The sequence below is a fragment of the Hyperolius riggenbachi genome, chromosome 6, assembly GCF_040937935.1.
Source record: "Hyperolius riggenbachi isolate aHypRig1 chromosome 6, aHypRig1.pri, whole genome shotgun sequence".
NCBI classification, from domain to species: Eukaryota; Metazoa; Chordata; class Amphibia; order Anura; family Hyperoliidae; genus Hyperolius; species Hyperolius riggenbachi.
The window spans coordinates 299,760,989-299,781,745 of NC_090651.1; the positions used below are offsets into that span (position 1 = coordinate 299,760,989).

The 20,757-nt window shown below is 44.6% G+C and overlaps 1 protein-coding gene across 1 annotated transcript in view; it reads right to left on the reverse strand.

Annotated features, from left to right (window-relative positions):
- LOC137521645 (excitatory amino acid transporter 2-like) overlaps positions 1-20,757 on the reverse strand; it is a 184,302-nt gene that overhangs the window by 38,645 nt on the left and 124,900 nt on the right. Inside the window, exon 3 of the mRNA XM_068241162.1 lies at positions 1,146-1,298. Within this exon, the coding sequence (XP_068097263.1) occupies positions 1,146-1,298 (153 nt within the window). The remainder of the gene's footprint in view (positions 1-1,145; positions 1,299-20,757) is intronic.

Consider the following 20,757-nt stretch of genomic DNA (forward strand, 5'->3'; position numbering starts at 1 on the left):
ATATTCTGTCCGCCGCCGCTGGCGAAAGAATAAGCACAACGGCAAGACAAAATGATTCACTACCGCCAACCGCTGGCGACAGTGCAATCGCAAGGACAAGACAAGACAGAATAGGCAGTACAAATATAACACAACCTGACTGCACTAAATAGGAATGCAAGGAGCACTCCCAAAGGGTAACTACTCTAAGCTAGCAATAATAGCCTACTATGAGCAAAGGGCTGAGACTCCAGGCAAGTTAGCAGGAACAAACCATCATGACCAGCAGGGAATTCTGGGAGGAAATGGCATTTATACTGAAAGCCATCAAAGGAAGCAGCTAAGCAATTTGCATGACAAGTGGATGCAAATTCCTCACCAGAAAAGCAGCTCTGAAACTCACAGAGTGAAGACAGGTCTCTTTTCCAGAGACCTGCAGCACTCAGGCCTAAAAAATGGTCAAAAAGCTGTCTGCCTGTGCAGACAGCAGAGCAGATCATTACAGACCTCTATTCCACTGATAGAACAACAGATGATTCAACCCTATGCAGATAGTCCTCTTTGCAGTAAACTTTAGACGGTCATCTAATGGTTATACTTGCAGACACCCAGTGCTCCATCACAGATAGTGGTACCGCAACCCACTCTAGTTGCTCCAATAAAGTCATCTAATGCTTAAACTTGCAGACACCCAGTGCTCCAACACAGATAGTGGTACTCTCTAGTTTCTCAGTTTAGGCTCTTTACCGTCATCAGGGGTCTCTTACCGCAGAGAGCCAAAACTGGTTGGAGCAACTAGAGAGAGGGCATCTCCAAGTTTATCCAACGTTTATTGGCACTGAATAGTGCATTAAGGTGGTTGTATTTTTTTTTGGGTCCATGTCATACAGGACCCACTATGTGAGTTTTTGTTTTAACTTTCTTTTGGCCTTCGTACCAATAAATTGTGTTTGAACGTTTGGATACTAACCAGTGTCTCGCTCATATTTGGTTGTGGTGCCACTGTTTGTAAAATATCAGCAAGTCAAAGAGATATCCAGGTAACTGGCATCTTAATAAGGAGTATAGATGGTCTCTATACAATATTTCTCCTTAAAGTATAAAATAAAAGATCAACATCCTCTAAATTCAACAAATGATATTTAACTTTTTGTTTAGCTACTTACCAGATATTAAACTGGAGATGATGAGGGGTAATATTAACATTTTCAACATGCGCATAAGAATATCTCCAGGAAAAGATATCAGGATAAGTATATTCCCATCCAGAGGTGGAAGTAACCGTAGGAGACAGCCAAACAGAGACCCAAATATTACACCTAAGGACAAGAGAACAAATATTTCAGCAAGTATATGTCAGTATCGTGAGTCTGTCTATTTGTGTTTTGATCACTAACTGACCAACACCAGTGAGCAGTGTTGCTCTGCCCCTCCCAATTAGACCCCTCCCCTCCTGTCTCCATAGAACAGAAAAGGCTGCTCAGCTGTAGCCAAGCAACATGTCTGTTGTACATGAAACCTTCCTAAAACAGTCCCCTGCAACAATCATTAAACATCTGTAAACTTTATATCTGTAAACTTTATAAATTTGCAATCCATATCTAATTACTACATTATACCAAACACAGAAATTCACATACAGTTTGACCAGCCAAGCGAGCACTAATTGATCTGTGTTCTTGTTCTTAAAGAGGGGATGAAAACCAACACAGATATGGTAAGAACATTAGAACACGCGCACATGCTCCCAGGCCCGGATTTACATAACAGGAGCCTATAGGTACAGATGTCCAGGCACTCTAGACTTCACCCTCCATGAACCTACAAACCCTCTTCTAACTGCACCACAAGTGTGCTGGCTGTCCCAGCTGGTAGCTCTCCCCTACTTCCCTTGCCCATCATAGGTAGCTACAGGTGTCCCTTAGCATTAGGTAGCCAGGTACACTCAGTATTGAGTAGCTAGTGATGCCCTCAACTTAAGGGAGATCTCATCAGTGGAATGGTGAGAGCGGGGTGAGTAACATTTACACTCTTGTCATCGGGACTCTGCATAGGGAAGGAGGGAGAGAGGCACTAGGGGAGGGGAGTGAGCCGCCTTTCCATCATCAGGCGCCTGTAGGCACGTGTCTACAGTGCCTTATGGTAAATCCGGCCCTGCATGCTCCATTATTTTTAGTTACTGTATTTTAGCATTTGATTTCACCATCAACTTTACTCAATTGAGATACCCTAGGACCCCAGTAAGGTGTAGGTAGCATCATATCAGCCAAATAAAGACATAAACCATTAGTTAATCCACTGGAGGTAATCACCTTTACTGTGGGTGCAGGATTTTTGTGCCTGCACCCACTGCTGGAGACTAGCTCCGGAGCCCCGGTATGTGTACCCACCACATGAATCTTCAATGTGCTAAACAAAGTCTGTTTGCAATTTGTTTATGGTAACAAATATCTTCAGCAGTGCCAATTGCGCTATCTGTTCAATTTTGAAGCGTGTATATATATATATATATATATATATATATATATATATATATATATATATTTATATATATATATATATATATATATATATACAGTGGATTGCAAAAGTATTCGGCCCCCTTGAAGTTTTCCACATTCTGTCATAATACTGCCACAAACATGAATCAATTTTATTGGAATTCCACGTGAAAGACCAACACAAAGCGGTGTACACATGAGAAGTGGAACGAAAATCATACATGATTCCAAACATTTTTTACAAATAAATAACTGCAAAGTGGTGTGTGCATAATTATTCGGCCCCCTTTGATCTGAGTGCAGTCAGTTGCCTATAGACATTGTCTGATGAGTGCTAATGACTAAATAGAGTGCACCTGTGTGTAATCTACCAAGACAAGGCCATCCACCTAAACTCACAGGCCGAACAAGGAGAGCGCTGATCAGAAATGCAGTCAAGAGGCCCGTGGTGACTCTGGACGAGCTGCAGAGATCTACAGCTCAGGTGGGAGACTTTGTCCATAGGACAACTATTAGTCATGCACTGTACAAAGTTGGCCTTTATGGAAGAGTGGCAAGAAGAAAGGCATTGTTAACAGAAAGCATAAGAAGTCCTGTTTGCAGTTTGCCACAAGCCATGTGGGGAACACAGCAACCATGTGGAAGAAGGTGCTCTGGTGACCGTGAGATGAGACCAAAATTGAACTTTTTGGCCAAAATGCAAAACGCTATGTGTGGCTGAAAACTAACACTGCACATCACTCTGAACACACCATCCCCACTGTCAAATATGGTGGTGGCAGCATCATTCTCGGGGGGTGCATCTCTTCAGCAGGGATAGGGAAGCTGGTCAGAGTTGATGGGAAGATGGATGGAGCCAAGTACAGGGCAAACTTGGAAGAAAACCTCTTGGAGACTGCAAAAGACTTGAGACTGGGGCGGAGGTTCACCTTCCAGCAGGACAATGACCCTAAACATAAAGCCAGGGCAACAATGGAATGGTTTAAAACAAAACATATCTATGTGTTAGAATGGCCCAGTCAAAGTCCAGATCGAAATCCAATCGAGAATCTGTGGCAAGATCTGAAAACTGCTATTCACAAACGCTGTCCATCTAATCTGACTGAGCTGGAGCTGTTTTGCAAAGAAGAATGGGCAAGGATTTCAGTCTCTAGATGTGCAAAGCTGGTAGAGACATACCCTAAAAGACTGGCAGCTGTAATTGCAGCAAAAGGTGGTTCTACAAAGTATTGACTCAGGGGGCCGAATAATTATGCACACCCCACTTTGCAGTTATTTATTTGTAAAAAATGTTTGGAATGATGTATGATTTTCGATCCACTTCTCACATGTACACCATTTTGTATTGGTCTTTCACGTGGAATTCCAATAAAATTGATGCATGTTTGTGGCAGTAATGTGACAAAATGTGGAAAACGTCGAGGGGGCCGAATACTTTTGCAACCCACTGTATATATATATATATATTTTACAAGTCAAGGACAGTATGCAACCTATAGAAAGAGACCAGAGCTGTGCGGGGAGGTGTGCGATCGCTGGATCCAGGCTGGATAATGTATAAACGAGGGGATCGGGGGGGGGGGGATCCCAGGTGATCGGGGGTGCCAAACAGGGGTGCTCGGATACCAGTTTTCAAAATCCGAATTGATCCGGATCCGGATACCCAGATATCCGGATCTGGATCGGATATCTGAATCCAATCGTTCAGATATCCGCGGTCATGCGGATATCCGAACGCATTATCCGGGCTATCCGGGTGGATTTGGATATCCAGATAGAAAAACCTGCCCTTTAAATTACTTTTAAAACGTTTTTTAGGGTAAATGAGGCATCATTATTTTTTAAAGGGGAACAATAATTGATGATGTGGGGACTTAAAATCCCCCCCCCCCAAAAAAAAATGGCTGTCAATTAACATTAGGCCTAGGTTCCAGACAGCGGTCGTGTAGCCCACATTGTGTCCAAAGTCCAACCGCACAACTGGGGCATGACAGTTTTCAGAGAAGACACCTCCAAAAAATTACACAGCAATTGTGTTTTGGGTTAAATATAGGTGGTATCAGTGGCCTGTGGCACCCTGGCCTGGCGGTGGGTAGAGTTGGGCCGAACGGTTCGCCTGCGAACGGTTCCATGCGAACTTCAGTGGTTCGCGTTCGCGTCCCGCAGGCGAACCTTTGCGGAAGTTCGGTTCGCCCCATAATGCACATGGAGGGTCAACTTTGACCCTCTACATCACAGTCAGCAGGCCCAGTGTAGCCAATTAGGCTACACTAGCCCCTGGAGCCCCACCCCCCCTTATATAAGGCAGGCAGCGGCGGCCATTACGGTCACTCGTGTGCTGCCTGCGTTAGTGAGAGTAGGGCGAGCTGCTGCAGACTGTCTCTCAGGGAAAGATTAGTTAGGCTTAACTTGTTCCTGTCTGGCTGCATACCTGTTCTGTGAACCCACCACTGCATACCTGTGCTGTGAACCCACCACTGCATACCTGTGCTGTGAACCCACCACTGCATACCTGTTCAGTGAACCCACCACTGCATACCTGTGCTGTGAACCCACCACTGCATACCTGTTCAGTGAACCTGCCACTGCATACCTGTTCTGTTCAGTGGACCCGCCACTGTATACCTGTTCATTGAACCCACCACTGCATACCTGTGCTGTGAACCCACCACTGCATACCTGTTCTGTGAACCCACCACTGCATACCTGTGCTGTGAACCCACCACTGCATACCTGTTCAGTGAACCTGCCACTGCATACCTGTTCTGTTCAGTGGACCCGCCACTGTATACCTGTTCATTGAACCCACCACTGCATACCTGTGCTGTGAACCCACCACTGCATACCTGTTCTGTGAACCCACCACTGCATACCTGTGCTGTGAACCCACCACTGCATACCTGTTCAGTGAACCTGCCACTGCATACCTGTTCTGTTCAGTGGACCCGCCACTGTATACCTGTTCATTGAACCCACCACTGCATACCTGTGACTGGCTGCCTGGCCTGCCCCAAGAAGACTAAGTCGCTCCCAGTCCCTCCACACAGCATGTCTGCCTGCAGGCCGCTTGACTACCTTCTCCGCCACCACCAACAGGGTCCGGGACTCCAGGCGGATTGCTGAATTTTTTAGGCCGCTGCTAGCAGCGGCCGCTGTAATAATTTTTCTGGTGCGTGTACATGACTGCCTAATTTTTCTGGCTGCACTGCGGGCAGCTGCAACAACAAAAGAAAAGGCATGTACATGCGCCCATTCCCCTTCGTGATCATTACCTTGCCGTGGTGAAGGGGCTTGCGTATCACAATGAAGCAATGACCGGCGCCTAGATGAGTGTCTCAGGGGGCACACCCACGATAATAAGGTCGTTGCCTCATTGTGGTCAGACCAAATTTGATCTGCTGGACAGTCACTGTTCTGTCATTCAGCTACATCAGCCAGGCGACCATATGGGCTGTAAAGCCACCAAAACCTGCACTCTCGCCATGGTGCGCACCAGTCCATCACGGCCGTCACTACACAAACAGCTGTTTGCGGTGCGTTACACGGTGAGTTTGGTGTGTCAGTGTGAAGCAGTACCTTAATTACACTACCTGATTGATGTATACACATGCAAGATGTTTTAAAGCACTTTAGGCCTGTCATTTAGCATTCAATGTGATTTCTGCCCTTAAAACGCTGCTTTGCGTCACATCCAGATTTTTCACCGGGACTTTTGGCATGTATCCCACTCCGCCATGCCCCCCTCCAGGTGTTAGACCCCTTGAAACATCTTTTCCATCACTTTTGTGGCCAGCATAATTATTTTTTTTTTCAAAGTTCGCATCCCCATTGAAGTCTATTGCGGTTCGCGAACTTTAACGCGAACCGAACCTTCCGCGGAAGTTCGCGAACCAGGTTCGCGAACCTAAAATCGGAGGTTCGGCCCAACTCTAGCGGTGGGAGCTGCACAGGCAGCAGGAGGAGGGCAATGCAGCAGCAGCAGGTGTAACGTGTGCCAGGAGCATGCTGGACGTGGCACGTGGCAATTGGCATTTAGCACGTGTCACTCGGCACTTGGCACATGTCACGTGGCACTTGCCACGTGACACTTGGCACTTGGCAAGTGCCATGTGATAAGTGCCAAGTGGCAAGTGCCACGTGACACGTGCCAAGTGCCATGTGGCACGTGGCAAGTGCCATGTGGCACGTGGCAAGTGCCATGTGACACATGACACGTGCCAAGTGCCACGTGGCAAGTGCCACGTGACACGTGCCAAGTGACAGTCAGAAAGCAGAGGAGAAGACTCTGCACACTAACTGTCACACTGGCACTGCTCACAGCACAGCAGTTCTGTAGAAAGCTAACAAAGAAGTACTACTACTCTAACAACTACTAGCACACTGACTGCAGTATTACAGTACTAACTACACAATAACACAGTAATCCTATCCCCCTCATCCCTAACCTAACCTATACCTAAGGCTAATAGCTGGCCAGCAGGCAGCAGCTGGCCTGGTCTGTGCACAGCACACACACAGACACATAGCAGCTGCGTGCAGCACACACTCTGATTGTCACACAAATGACATCAAGCTAATTAATGATTTGACAATAGTGTAGTGATAGTGAAGGGGTTAATCACTGAACAGCTTATCACTGTGTACAGCCCTTGGCCCAGCAGCACTGGAGCACACTCTCTGACTGTCACACTATGACATCAATCAAGCTAATTAACGATTTAACAATAGTGTAGTGATAGTAGTGAAGGGGTTAATCACTGAACAGCTTTAGGTTTATAACTGTGTACAGCCCTTGGTAGGCCACCAGCACTGGAGCATGTCTCTCAGTGACGATTCAGCAAGCTAAGATGATATGTCTCATCATGGCAGCCCTCCTTATTATGCAGGGGGGCTGGCCAGTGTTCCTTTCTGTGATTGGGTGCCAGGATTTAGGCTGGGAGCCCTCTGATTGTCTCAATGAGGTCAGGTGGGGCTGGCCAGGGTTCCCCTCTGTGATTGGTTGCTAGGGCTTCTGCTGGGAGCCCTCTGATTGGCTCCAGGACGTCATCTCCTTAGTTACAGTATTTCGGATCCGGATATCCCCAATATCCACGGATATCCGCGTTATGCACCCAAAGATCCGCAGATAGCTAGCCAGATTTTTTTTAAATATCCGGGATCCGAATCCAAATCGGATAGCGTAAAAAAAGTTCAGATATCCGGTTACCCGTATATCTGGAATCCGGATGAGCATCACTGGTGCCGGACAACTTTACTAGCTAGCCTAGTGCTAGCTAAAGGTTTTACAGCCACTGCAGCAAATTATTTAATTATGGGGGACTCCTGAGGACAGAGAGCGGTATGCCCGACACAGTGTTGGGCATACTGCTAAGGAGGTTAAGAATTAGTATACATTAAAAATGTAAATCGGGGTAAGGGAAGATTGTGCAATGGACAAAGATGGACTATATAATCTATAAATTAGTATTGTACAAAATAAGCAATTTTATTCTTAAAACTTCAGTATATTCAGTATACTTCCTCTTTTAGAAATCAAAGAGCTATGTTAATATTCAGGATAGTGCCGATCATCATTGCTTTCTGGATTATAGTAGCCGGTGTGCTGCCAGGTCGATCAGAGCACATCCGTGCTCTAGTATACATCTCACTCCCACTTTCTACTTCTATACTTTCTCTATTCATATCAACATGCCTCATTTAGAATACCAGCCAAGTTATACAGCTGTACCGTGCACTTAAAGGGATACTGTAGGGGGTCGGGGGAAAATGAGTTGAACTTACCCGGGGCTACTAATGGTCCCCCGCAGGCATCCTGTGCCCATGCAGCCGCTCACCGATGCTCCGGCCCCGCCTCCGGTTCACTTCTGTAAAAACCCCTGCGCCTGCGTTGCCGTGTCCTCGCTTCCCCTGATGTCACCAGGAGCATACTGCACAGGCCCAGACCATACTGGGCTTGTGCTATGCACTCCTGGTGACATCAGCAGGAACGAGGACACGGCAACGCAGGCGCAGGGGTTTTCTGACTTTAAAGTCGGAAATTCCAGAAGTGAGCCAGAGGCGGGGCCGGAGCATCGGTGAGTGGCTGCGTGGGCACAGGATGTCTGCGGGGGACCGTTACAAGCCGCGGGTAAGTTCAACTCATTTTCCCCCGACCCCCCTACAGTATTCCTTTAAGAGAACAACATTTCTTTCCTTCACATTTTTTTTCTAATATCTGCTGCTTGACCCTTTAGAGTATTAAGAAAAATGTAAAACATGCAAATGAGATAAGTGATTTATTAACTGTTCTGCACAACAAGGCAGGAGAAAGATGAGCAGGATTATGTTTCATTGCACACATTTATGGTGAAGCAGGTGAAGTATGGTCCAGTGCTAGTCAAGGAGCAGAAATGCAGACATCAAACCAACAAGCGTTGGTTTTAGGAATACCTTTAATGATTAACTGTACATGGTTTATTGTAAGCCTTCGAAAAGTTAAAGAGGAGATTTAACCCAAGATTGAACTACATTCCAATCAGTAGCTGATACCCCTTTTTCCACGAAATCTTTAAAGGGAACCTTGACTGAGATCGATAAGGATGTTTCCTTTTACACAATACCAGTTGCTTGTCTGTCCTGCTGATCTCTTTGGCTGCAGTAGTGGCTGAATCACACACCTGAAACAAGCATACAGCTAATCCAGTCTGACTTCAGTCAGAGCAACTGATCTGCATGCTTGTTGAGGGGCTGTGGTTAAAAGTATTAGAGACACAGAATCAGCAGGAGAGTCAGGCAACTGGTATTATTATTATTATTATTATTAAAAAAAAAAAAACAATTTTAGTGATTTTTTTTTAACAAAGTTACAAGTAAGAAAACAAATAGGGGAGGGAGACACAGAGAGTAAGAAAACAAGACAACCCCATGGTCTTTTCCTGGACCCACCCACCCCCACCCCAAAATAGCACCGTAGACATAAGCAGCGATACTGCCAGATCGTGCACAGTATTGGATGCAAAATTGAACTTCAGATATCGATGTGAAATGCAGATGGCCATTTCTTTCAAACTGTATAACATTTTTTAACTGAGCCTCTATTTTCGTAAATATTCTTGTAAATAGGTAAGTCCTCATTTACAGTGGACTTAAAATCAGCAATTGTTGGAACCATTGGACTCTTCCAGGCCACTCCAGCCATCCCAAGGTGCCTTTAGCATACCAGAAGGTGTATTTGAAAGAGGAGACCAAGTCTCTATGTCCCGGTGTGACATCATTTGTAGGAGGAATACCTTCCAGCGTTGGAAAAACGTTTCTGTGGACTTTTCTTTATGAATACTTACATCAAGCTTATTCAAAAGCATGATGTGTCACAGCTCTTCCTTCAAATCCCAAACAGTGAGTGAGGTAGCATAAATCCACATATTATAAATAGCTTTAGGAGGTTTTTTTAGCAGATTTACTTTTTGATCGATTTTCCGATTCTTTTATTGATTTTCCAATCGTTTTTCTGATCACTCACTTCTATGAGAAAATCAATCAGACAAACGATCAAAATCAGATCAGATCTGTTGAAAATTATCTATCAAGACATCTATTTGCCAGAAAAACTCATGGTGTATTCCCAGCATTAGCTCTGGCATATGTCAAGGAATGTGTCATTGAGCAGAAACAATGAAACAGTAAAAACTTAAAAAGTAGATTTATATATAAAATAAAACTGTGGGATATGTAAAAAGGTCAATTTTAGGAAGAGGAGGATAGATACAATTGTTTATCTCATCAGCTTATTTTCATCTGTGTTTCCTTTAAGTGTACTGTACGAATAAGCTGTCCATTGAAATCACAGCAGCAGTTCTACAAGAATGCTTGCAGATTTATATATTTTATTTACCATGCTGGCTGCAAGGCGTAACTGAGATATAGCCATAGGTTATATTTTTATCCAGCTGGAGTACCGTATATACTCGCATATAAACCGACTCGCATATAAGCCAACCCTCCAACTTTTACCCCAAAAACCATAAAAAAAATGATTGACTCGCATATAAGCCGGGGGATGGGGGTAGGAAATGCAGCAATAACCACCATGTGAAACACCACAGCCACCCCTATATAAAACAATCACCCCTATGTGCAATGCAAGAATCAATTCAGTATAGAACAGATAACAGCTCACACACATACTGGACAGTTGTCCTGCTTACTGTTGCCCTCATACTGCATTGGCCAGTTATCTGCAGATAAAAATTGAAAGTGTGTATGGTCCTTTATAGTGATAGGATGGAATATACCGTTAATACTGCAAACTGTAAGCAGGTTGCAAAAGGATACTGCTCCTCAGTGTTATTTGAACCCTGGATTTCATTGTCTGGGGCTGCTTGTCTATCCAAGCTGCCATTTTGCTTTGCATGGGACTCTCTCCTGTACCCCAGCCTGTCTCTGCGTTTAGAACAGCTGATCACTGTAATGTGCAGTCACAGGGGGAGGAGGGCTGTCGGCATGTGAAATTGAAGTCCCACAGCTCTTAAAGAGGAACTCCAGTGAAAATAATGTAGTAAAAAAAGTGCTTCATTTTTACCATAATTATGTATAAATGATTTAGTCAGTGTTTGCTCATGGTACAATCTTTCCTCTTCCCGATTTACATTCTGACATTTATTACATGGTGACATTTTTACTGTGGGCAGGTTATGTAGCTGCTCCTAGCTGTTTTGGCTGTTAGAGACAGCTGTAAACAGCTATTTCCTGTCTGTGAACATTGTTACATTGTGGCAGTTTGCCCAGAGTACCACGGTCCCAGAGCTTCTTGTGGGAGGGGTTTCAGCACAAAATCAGTCATACAGCGCCCCCTGATGGTCTGTTTGTGAAAAGCATTATATTTCTCATGTAAAAGGGGGTATCAGCTACTGATTGGGATAAAGTTCAATTCTAGGTTGGAGTTTCTCTTTAATGACCTCCAGCAGAGTTCAGGTAGCCCATATGCACGGATTGGAATTTACAACTTGGGGAAAAGACATTCAGTAGCAGCTTACAAAAGCAGTGTGGATCGTGACTGGTATACAGCATATAAACAATGACTTACGTCACAGTAGCAGCTCACAAAGGCAGTGTGGATCATAACTGGCATACAGCATGTAAACGAGGATTTAAATCACATCCTCCTCCTTCTCCTCTTCTCTCCACACACTTCACACACACACACACCACACAAACTCCTTCCTCCTAACAGGGAGTCCCCGAATCATTAGAAGAGTTGTCCCTCCCACTATTGCCCTGCTCTCACAGGACGGCTCTCCTACCTACTTGATTCGCCCAGCCAATGGAGGAGCGTGCGGTGACATGATTGGAGGAGAGCACGGTGCATTGAATGGAGGAGCGCTCATTCTGCGCTCTCTTCTCTGGCTGAATCACACTTTCTCGTCACCCACGTGTAGGGAAGCCGGATCATCGTTCGAGGCGGCGGCATCAGCTCGATTGTGTCCGCAGCTGGCATCACCACAGAAAGTGGAGAAGTTAATTGTCCCACCGTGCGCTTTCCAGCCCAAGGCATGTGTGACATGACGTAAGCATCCTACAGGCACCGGCATTAGCTCCGATCCTGAACGCAGCCTGCATCACTGCTACACTCCTCTTTGGTCACTCGGGGGCATAGTACAAGGTGAAGCTGGGCACACAAACGGCCATACTAAGTTGGTGACTCGCATATAAGCCGAAGGGGGGACTTTTGACCACATTTTTGGGGGTCAAAAATTTGGCTTATATGCGAGTATATACGGTAATAACATGAAAATATATTTTTAAACCAGGAGCATCGAAAATGACATAAAAGCTGAAAATTTCCTAAGCATTTACATACTTTTTGTCATTTGTAACTGTTGCAAGTAACAATTATGACCTTAAACTGCAGTATAGTAAAACAACCACAAGATGTGACTGTGTGTAAAACATTATAGTAAACTTTATACAGTAGTTTACCATAAAGGCAACTAGCGGAGATCGCATACAAGAGCAGACCGGTTGCTTGGCAACTGAATACAAACCAGGCGATGACGCACTTCCGGGTTGCGAGCGTAACCCGGAAGTGAACAGGGAAATGCTGTGTCCATTGAGAATATGTAGTTCAATGAAGTTTAGGCTAGCACACCTGCTTCAAAATGCAATCGTTCTCCTTTATTGCTCCATCAACACGAGAATGACAATTGTTTCGGAGCCACGGCGGGTCTCCTTCCTCTGAATGTGCAGACAAACATGGCTCTGAAACAATTGTCACTCTTGTGTTGATGGAGCAATAAAGGAGAACGATTGCATTTTGAAGCAGGTGTGCTAGCTTAAACTTCATTGAACTATTGACTTTTGTGGTGCTTGGACTTAGCATTATCTAGGCTATGCACCCACATCTTAAGGGGTAAGGTGTGCCACAACCACAGTGTCTATACATTGAGACTATGTAGATATGCCTAGTATACCGGGCGCTCGAGATGGGGATATACTTCAGGTGAATGGAGGATAAAGGGGACCCTGCAATATGGATGATAGACATATATGGGTGCGGCAACTCGTTCACACCTATTGGGGTGGTACCTATTGACAGGTGAAATTCACACAGTATAAAAGACTGGTCATTTGAAGCAACATTCAGCTCTGACAGGGGCTATATATGCTGACAGTCTGATACTATGGAGGGTGGGGGGTTATATGTTTATATGTAAATGCACTGCACTGTATATATTGTATAGTTTATTCACTCCCGACGAAGGCGTTATGCTGAAACATGTCGAGTCTGTCTAGTTAGTGCACTGGGTATGTTGTATACCCCCATACTGTCTGCTCTAGTTGTGCCATAAATGTGGATAGGTCTGAGAAGCGCGTATATAGATTGAGACCATTACACTTGAACTGGTCCCGCTATTTAGTGCCCTGCATCCAGACTAAATATATATATATATATCTACTATGTCACAAAAGTGCTGGTGAGAGACACACCTGCATGATCTGTCTTTTTATATTTTGCTGTTGTTTCATAGATATCCTTGATTTTATTCGTAACAAATAAAAGTTATGTTTTAGTGCGTTAGGGGCCTCATTCCGATTAGGAACACGTATTTGAAACTTTCTAGGATTGTCATTTCCTGTATTCACTCTGTTCTAAGTCAGCTGCACTTAGGCTTTGTTCACATCTAAAATCGCGGACGCCAGCGATTTTTGTTTTTTTGTGTGTTTTTTTTTCTCCTCCCGGCGCTTACCTGCACACTTCGATTTTGTGTAAAGCGCTTTTCAAAGCGCTTTTGCAGAGCAATTTGTTTTTTCACTTCCTGACGCAAGTCAGGAAGTGAACTCTTTGAACCGGAAATGAAGAAATACTATGTATTTATTAATCAAAGCGCAAATGAACTTGCCGCACAAATCGATTTTGTGAGTGTTTTGCACTTTTCCTATACCTTCCATTATTGCAAAATGACCTTAAAAACGGTACAGGCAGCGCTTTGCTTAGCGGAGGGGAAACGAACCGCTCAGATGTGAACTCTCTCATAGGGAAGCATTGCACAACCGCTTTCAGGGCAATTTTGCAAATCGCTTAAAAAAATAGCAAAAACCCCTAGGTGTGAACAAGCCCTTACTTGATGGTGGTGTATGATATATGTCTGCGTGTTTTTCCTTAAAGAGGAACTCCAGCCTAAACAAACATACTGTCATTAAGTTACATTAGTTATGTTAATTAAAATAGATAGGTAACATAATCTCTTACCCACACTTTTGTAAAAGAACAGGCAAATGTTTGATTTCATGATGGCAGCCATCTTTTTGGTTGAAAGGAGGTGGTAGGGAGCATGAGCCACAGTTCCAACTGTCCTGTGTCCTGAGCACCCCTCCCAGTTGCAAGGCAACATGAATAACAACACAGGAAATCCCATCATGTTCTGCACAGCATCAGGGGAAAAAAGCCCGGGCTTTTTTTCTTTGATGGGTGGAGCTTAGCTAAAAATGCAGCTAAAAATGATGCTTTGGTAAGAAAAACAAAGTTCTGATGCTGTGAAACTGTTAAAGAAACACCAAGTCTTTTCAATTCTGCTGAGTAGATTTTTAGTCCGGAGGTTCACTTTAAGTAAAGAGTGCTAACTTGTTATACTGGGTGCCTATCTGCATGTAAAGAACACTAAGCTCCGACAGTAACAGCCTCTCAAAGATGTGCATAAACAGTAACCCCAAAGTTTACAGTACATTGAAATGACAGAATGAATAAAATGTGGCTGGATGGTGTACTGGTGAAGGGCTCTGCCTCTGACACAGGAGACCTGGGTTGGAATATTGGCCTTTCTTGTTCAGTAAGCCAGCACCTATGCAATAAGGAGACACCGGGCTAGACTCCCTAATACTGCTACTGCCTACTGAGCATGTTTCAGTGGCTGCAGCTCTGATGCTTTAAAACCGCCAGGAGAAAAGCGCTATATAAATGTTCTATGTCTTGTCTATAAAGCAAGAACAACAGCTTCACGTCTCTTTCAAGCAAAGCAAATTATGGTTTAGAAGTCACTGACCCCCAACACGCTCCTTTGAAACTGTAAATGCCATAACTTTGCTTCATGTTATCTTGTAGATGTTATCATCATGGTGGGATTAAAGGCCTCGCTTTTATGTCTGATCTAGGCTCCCCTCATGCTAAACAGCTAAACTGCTACAACTGTGCCAAGCAAAATATAGCATTTAGCCAAGCAACATATAGCATAAGTAGGAAAATATTCCAAATGCATGTGTCTAAAAGGATGCATCAAGAAAATAATCGCTGTGTTTTAAAGGGAAACAGGAAATTTGAGCGCCTGCTGTAAATAGAAAATTTGGGCACCGCCTTTGGCAATAATGTTAATTAGCACAAATTGGGCTACCAGGTAGAAATTTGGGTGCGCGGTAAGATTTAGCATTAATATTACTGCTTATAGTTTATATTATCTTTAATGTACTAACTCCAGTATTTTCTGCTTATTTGCATTGGATTTGCAGTTGGAGGGTTTGTTAAAGCGGATCCGAGATGAAAAACTATAACAAGTAACTTGTCTATATATCTTATCTAAAGTCTAGATATTTTACACAACAAATCTAGCTGCAAACAGCTTTAATAGAAAATGATTATTTCTTCCTGTGATCAGGGCCGGATTTGTACTTTCCAGTGCTCTAGGCCTGCCCCCCATCCAACAAATAATTCCTGTAATTTGCGCTCCTGCCCGAATGTGCACAGCAGCCGATAGTGTTCTGGGCATGCATACTTGAGAAATGACGCTGATGTATGACCGCTACTTGTCAAGAATACATGACACTGTACCGGCCTCGGTTGCTGTGCACATCTGGGCAGGAGCGAGAAATTACAGGGAGTGCGAGTGGCCAGAGCATGCGCTGCTTCTTTGTCCTCTGTGCGACTGGCTGCAGTCAGAGCCACAAACAGGTGACAGGGAGTGCGAGTGGCCAGAGCATGCGCTGCTTCTTTGTCCTCTGTGCGACTGGCTGCAGTCGGAGCCACAAACAGGTGGCAGGGCAGTGCAAGTGGCCAGAGCATGCGCTGCTTCTTTGTCCTCTGTGCGACTGGCTGCAGTCGGAGCCACAAACAGGTGGCAGGGCAGTGCAAGTGGCCAGAGCATGCGCTGCTTCTTTGTCCTCTGTGCGACTGGCTGCAGTCGGAGCCACAAACAGGTGGCAGGGCAGTGCAAGTGGCCAGAGCATGCGCTGCTTCTTTGTCCTCTGTGCGACTGGCTGCAGTCAGAGCCACAAACAGGTGGCAGGGCAGTACGAGTGGCCAGAGTATGCGCTGCTTCTTTGTCCTCTGTGCGACTGGCTGCAGTCAGAGCCACAAAAAGGTGGCAGGGCAATGCAATGGAGAGAAGCCCATCCAAAACAGAGAACAGGTAAGTAGCAAACATCCTATCAGGAGCCACTTTGGATGTTCTGTTGTAATTAGAGTGGACCTGAACTCAGAATTTCCTCTCTGCACTAAAAGATACGCAACAACATAACCTTTAAATAAAAACATTTCTTTGTTACAGCTGATACAAATCCTGCAATAAATCTGCAGTGTGTCTACTTAATGCTTTTATGGAAGCAGACATATTTTTAACATCCTGTGCTTTCAAATGAGCTTAGCTGTTTTGGCAGTCAGGTGACACAGTGTAGAGATTAAATTACAATTTGTGACACAGAGGAGGGGGAATTAGACAGGCTCTCGAAATACATACATGGTACATATCTCTGTTTTCCTTCTGTCCTGTTCAGCTCCACTTTAAAGCATCTGAATGACATTTATTTATATTTGCTGAAAAATCTATGCATCTCTTTTGAATGCTGAATGTACATATGGTGGTGTGCTCTAACATATTGGCAGTATACGGGAACAAAGTCTGAAGAAGGCTTATTTAAATTGCCTTTAAGGCTGGTTTCACAGTGGGACGTTACAGGCGCACGTTAGAGCAGCCAGTAACGCACCCCACCGCACAGCAATGAAAAATCAATGGGCTGTTCACAGTGCCCACGTTGCGTTACATAGTAACGCTGCGCCACCAGACAACGTACTGCATGCAGTACTTTCTAAAGTTAGACTGCTTGCACATGCTCAGTAACGTTGGGGAGGAACGGAGAGCGGCCAGGCACATGGCTAATTAATATTTATTGCACTCAGTGACGTGCAGTGTTTACTTCCTGGAGCGGCCGCTCTGTGCAGCGATTGGCCGGCGGAACCACGTGATGCCGCATGCGCACAAGAGTACGCATCACGGCATCACGGACGCCAGAGTGAGCTGCACAACGCGGCTCACTCCGACGTCCAAAGCAGGGAGCACCAGGCGTTGTGTTAGGGGCACGTTATGCGACCATAACGTCCCCTAAAACGCAACGTCCTGGTGTGTAAGTAGCCTAAAACGTTTTTTAGGGTAAATGAGGCATGTAACATCATGTTTTTTTAATGATGTGGGGACTTAAAATCCCTCTCTCTCTCTCTCAGATGGGAAATCCGAGTTTGTTCGGACAGTGCTATTCAGATTAAAAAAAATATCCGAATTGCTATTCAAAGTTCGGATAGTGGAAAAAGTTCAGATTATCTGGGTAGTTCGGATACCCAAATATTGGATGAGCACCACTGTTTAGGTGTCATTTAAAATGACAATTTAGCAATGAAAGGGAAGAAAACAGCATTTTTTATCCTGCAGTCTCATAGATTTTAGGAGCTGGATGACAGAAAATGAGTCAGGAAAGAGTTAACTAAGGAACAGAAGAGACCACTGCTAGCTAGGGGAAAAAAAAGTCATAACAACAGTCATAAATTAGGATTAGATAAATTAACAACTGCTGAGGTCAGTGTCAAAGCTGTAAAAAGAGGAAAAGAAACTGCAGAGCTCACTGATGTTTGGGAATGCCTGCATTAAAACTCAGCGGAACTTAGTTCTATCTGCTTTGTAATGTAAATCTCTGGTATTTCTCACATCGATCTGTAAATCCATCATAGAAAGGAATGGATTATCAGATGACCGTTATGATTGATCCTGATTGTTTTAACACATCAGGAAGTGAGAGAGAGATGCAGGGATTGGGGAACTCTGGAATTCAGCTATTAGTGCAGAGCAGGGCGATGGATGGCTGCGCTGCAGGACCAGAAGAGATGATTTACTTGACATATGACCTCTTCTCTCTCCAAGTCATGCCGCCCTTCTTATCTTATCTAACTTTATCGCCCTAAGCCGTTGCCTTTCTGGCCTTTCCAGAAATCCGGCCCTGCCTGTGATACAATGACAGCAGCTATGTTGTTTCTAAACATTACACAGAGGTAGGCTTATCTGTATCTTGTGCACTCAGCCTGTGAAGAAAACCTAATCCCTCCTCCTCCCTCCTCCCCTCTGAAACCAATGGCTAGTAACACCCCCTCCTCCTCCTGCCAAGACTGAGCTCCCATGAGCCCTTGCTACTGCTAAGGCTATCTGAAAACCTGTGGGTGTGGTTTATTTAGGTTATAGGGAATTAGAGTATTAAAACAAAAAAAAGTATTTGGCTTGAGGAATGCCCTATAAACAATAGAAAAGGAACACAATTATGCAATGAGTAAAAGTTCACCTTGGATCCACTTTAAGGTTGGGCAACAGGAAGGAGTTTTGCAGCCCAAAGGAAGGGGGGGGGGGAGTGCACTCATGGTTAAGCATCAGGAGGGGCGGGGTTACGTTTAGGCATCGGGGGAAGAGGCTTTTTTTTTTTACTGTCAGGCATTGGAGGGGAGAGGCTTTTGTAAGGATTAGCAGTAGCAGTAAATACTGGGCATGCAAGCGAAATGACAAACTGCAAAGCATGTAGTGATAATAGTAATCAGCTAATTATGATTAAGCAAAATTTCACATAAGTATTTGCTATTACATAATTGCAATACATTGGCCTATACAGAAATATGATTTGTAAATTCAATTGATTTTGTGTAATAATTTGTAATTTGCATAATTTTTGCATAACTTTCATGTTATTTTGTGCCAACTTTAGCGGTGAATAGCAAAGTTCCCATACATGCTATTGTCACCAAAATTGCTACAAATGTGAAGGAGAATAGTAGGTACAAGTCAAAAAAAGTAGAATTTTTCCATAAGATATAGTTTGAGAAATTTTGATTTTAAAATATGCAAAGGAGAAATTATTTTTCAACTCAGAGAAATGATAGTTTGAAAAACCTTTTCCTTTGCATTTTTAGCCCCCTCCCGATTGCCTAGCGCCAATTGGTGGTGGGAGGGTGGCTCCCCCAGGACCGCCTAACGCCCATTGGCGTCAAGTCCTGCGGGCAGAGATTAGCAGGGAATGCTCATTCCCCACAGAAACGCAGAGCTCTATGATCAGCCTGCCAGCCCACTATTGCAGCTGGCAGGCTGTTAACAAAAAAAACTGTTTCTTTACATCTGTACAGCGCTGCAATCTAGCGCTGTTCTGTACAGGGGACACTTAGCTGTCCCTCCAAGTGGCTCACAAACAGATCCCTCTCATAGGCTGATGTCTATGAGAGGAGGGAAAAGTATGGATCGCAGTCTAGGGCCAATTTAGAGGGGGAAGGGTAGAGGGAGGGGGAACTATAGTAATTTGAAAAAAGCTCTTTAAAAAAAAAAACTAACAATCGCAGCAGCGATCAGAGACCACCAAAAGAAAGCCCTACTAGTGCCAAGAAAAGGAGGTAAGATAAATTTGGGTGGTAAATTGTTTGGCTGTCCAATATACTGTTAAAGCTGCAGGGTGCTGAATTGTGAAAAATCGCCTGGTCACGGGGGGGGGGGGGGGGAGGTGTAAACCTGTGGTCTTCAAGTGGTCAAGTGGTCTTTAACTACAAGGGGCTTGATTTACTATGCGGTGCTAACCTACTTAGCACGTCTAAAGTCTTTAGGCGTGCTAACCAGGGTGCTAAGTAGGTTAGCACCGGTTTTCTCAATCAGATAGCGGGCTAAGTACCGCGCGCAAAGTTTTGCCCCATAGGCTTTAGTGGGCACTTCGCACGGAGCGCCCTGCGCTCTGTTCAGTGCGCGCGCAAAACTTTGCGCGCAGTACTTTGTGCACGATCACTACTTCTCACATTTAAACTGGGTAAATGACAGTTAATGAAGAAAACCAGACGACTTTAGCAGTTAATAGCAAAGCCCCCTTACATGCTACAAAGACCAAATTTGCAGGATATGTTAAAAAGAACAATGGGAAAAAATAATCTTTTCCTATTTTCTAAAACTTCTTTTTTTTATGTTCAGAATGTGGGAAACTAAAAAAAAAATGATGTGGGATCCACCCTACCCAGCATAATTAACCTCATGTCTCCCATGCAGGCTGGGATAGCCAGAATGCGGAGCCCCGGCTGACTTCGCACCCTGAGCTATACCAGCCCACATGGTCCATGGTATGGGAGGGGTAGAGGGGGGTGGCCAAGCTTTCCCCTCCCCCCCCCCTCGGAGCCCTTGTCCAATCCATGGACAAGGGGCTCTTCCCCACCTCCGGTGCCCCAGGAGGAGGTGGGGGCGACGACTCCCTGGGGGGGTTCATGGTGGCATCTGGGAGTCCCCTTTAAGAAAAGGACCCCCAGATTCCCACCCCTCTCTCAGCAGAATAGCGGTACAAAGTACCCCTTATCCATTTCCACAAAGGGTTAAATAAAATAAAAACACGTCGACGAAAAAAGTCCTTCCTATTCTTAGTTAACCAGAAATACTTGCCTGTACCTTTAAAAATAATATTCCCACGTCAATATCCTCGGAAAGGTCCCACGCCAATATCCTCTATCTTGCGATCTTCATTAAAGGAGTTATCAGCCAAATGC